Source organism: Pygoscelis adeliae, unplaced genomic scaffold (genome assembly GCF_000699105.1).
Source record: "Pygoscelis adeliae isolate BGI_AS28 unplaced genomic scaffold, ASM69910v1 Scaffold654, whole genome shotgun sequence".
Classification (NCBI taxonomy): Eukaryota; Metazoa; Chordata; class Aves; order Sphenisciformes; family Spheniscidae; genus Pygoscelis; species Pygoscelis adeliae.
Window position 1 is genome coordinate 32,645 of NW_008824559.1, and position 1,377 is coordinate 34,021.

General features: G+C 64.0%; 1 protein-coding gene across 1 annotated transcript in view; it reads right to left on the bottom strand.

The window, feature by feature from the left end:
• The window catches only part of LOC103915233 (chromosome unknown open reading frame, human C1orf192), a 10,223-nt gene extending 8,968 nt beyond the window's left edge, over positions 1 to 1,255 (bottom strand). Inside the window, exons 1-2 of the mRNA XM_009322018.1 lie at positions 1,132 to 1,255; positions 861 to 906 (exon numbers count right to left, since the gene is read on the bottom strand). Coding sequence (XP_009320293.1) covers positions 861 to 906; positions 1,132 to 1,255 — 170 coding nt within the window. The remainder of the gene's footprint in view (positions 1 to 860; positions 907 to 1,131) is intronic.
• Positions 1,256 to 1,377: the final 122 nt, after the last annotated feature.

A 1,377-nucleotide genomic window follows, 5' to 3' on the forward strand; every position in this document is an offset into this window, starting at 1 on the left:
CCCTGCCATGACGCTGCAGCCGTGCCGGGCGGTGAGGAGGAGTGGGAGCAGAGGAGGCTCTGAGGTGACAAGGCAGCCGGCTGTGCGGGGCTGCTTTTACATGCTGGGCTGGGGCACTCCTCCCTGTGGGGCGGATGCCTTTGGGATGACTGAGTGGCTCCAAGCTGTGCGTGAGCGATGCCGCCCTGCTCCACTCCCTACCTGGTAATTAAGCATGGCCATGCTACGGGCTCCCATCCAGCCAGGCCCAGGACGGGGGCCACTGCAGGCAGTGTGGGCAGGGGGCACCGTCATGACCCGGTGCACCCAAAGCAGCGGAGCAGAGACTGGGGGGGGCTGTGAATCCTTTGGTGCCCAGTGGCTGGTACCCTGGTGTGGGCACTGGCGGGATGAGTGTGGCCGGTGGGAAAAGGCTGCCTGGGACCCTGCGGGAGCAGCCCAAGCGTGGCCGAGCACCGCAGCTGCATGAAAGTGCCAGTTTGGCCCCACGCAGGTCCTGAAAGGATTTTGGTCTTGGGGCAGGACTCAGGGTAGTTGGAAGAGCTTAAAGGTGTGGTTTGATCAAGGGCTTAAGCTCCTGCAGATCCCTCCTCCGGTCCTGCCCCCTCAGTGAGCAGGCATGGGGATGCCGTAGCCATGTGGGGACTGTGGCACCCACCAAGCCCATGCTGGTGCTGGTGGCACTGCTCAAACACAGTGCAGAGGCCTGGCTGGTGCTCCAGGCCACGGCTCACTGTATGGGGACATGGTGGCATGGCAGCAGCAGGGGCAGCACACCCTGGGCTGTGCTCAGCACAGCAGAGACATACAGTGTGGTTGGAGGAGGCTGGACAGCCAGAGAGGAAGAGAGGGGCCAAAACCTGCTGGGAACTGAGGGCAGGAGCTGGGGATAGGGATGCTCTGCAGCTGATGGAGGAGTTGGGGACCGGAATGCTCAGCGGTGGATGGAGGAGTTGGAACAGGGAAGTGCGGCAGCAGGCATTGGGAGGGCCACACTGGGGATGCTCAGCCCCATGGGAAGTCCCAGCCATGGGCACGCTCCATGCCCATGTCCCCTAGAGGGGCTGAGCTGGCTGAGCCCCCACACTGGGCTGCTCTGGTGCTGTAGGCCAGGGCCCACGTCTGGCTCACCTGTGCAATGCCCTGCGGCACAGCTCGGCCATGCTGGTGCTTTCCAGACCACAACTGCCCCAGCCAGCTCGGCAGCACCGCCCAGCGGGTTCCAAACACTCCCGGGGGCCAAGAGCTGCTCCATTTACTGTCCCCAAGCTGAGCTCACTGCTGCCAGTTAACCCTTACTGGCCCCGTGCTGGGAATTGGGGCTGAGCCCAGCACGTGCTTTGGCGCGTCTGTGATTTCAGGGCCCCTGTGCGCAGC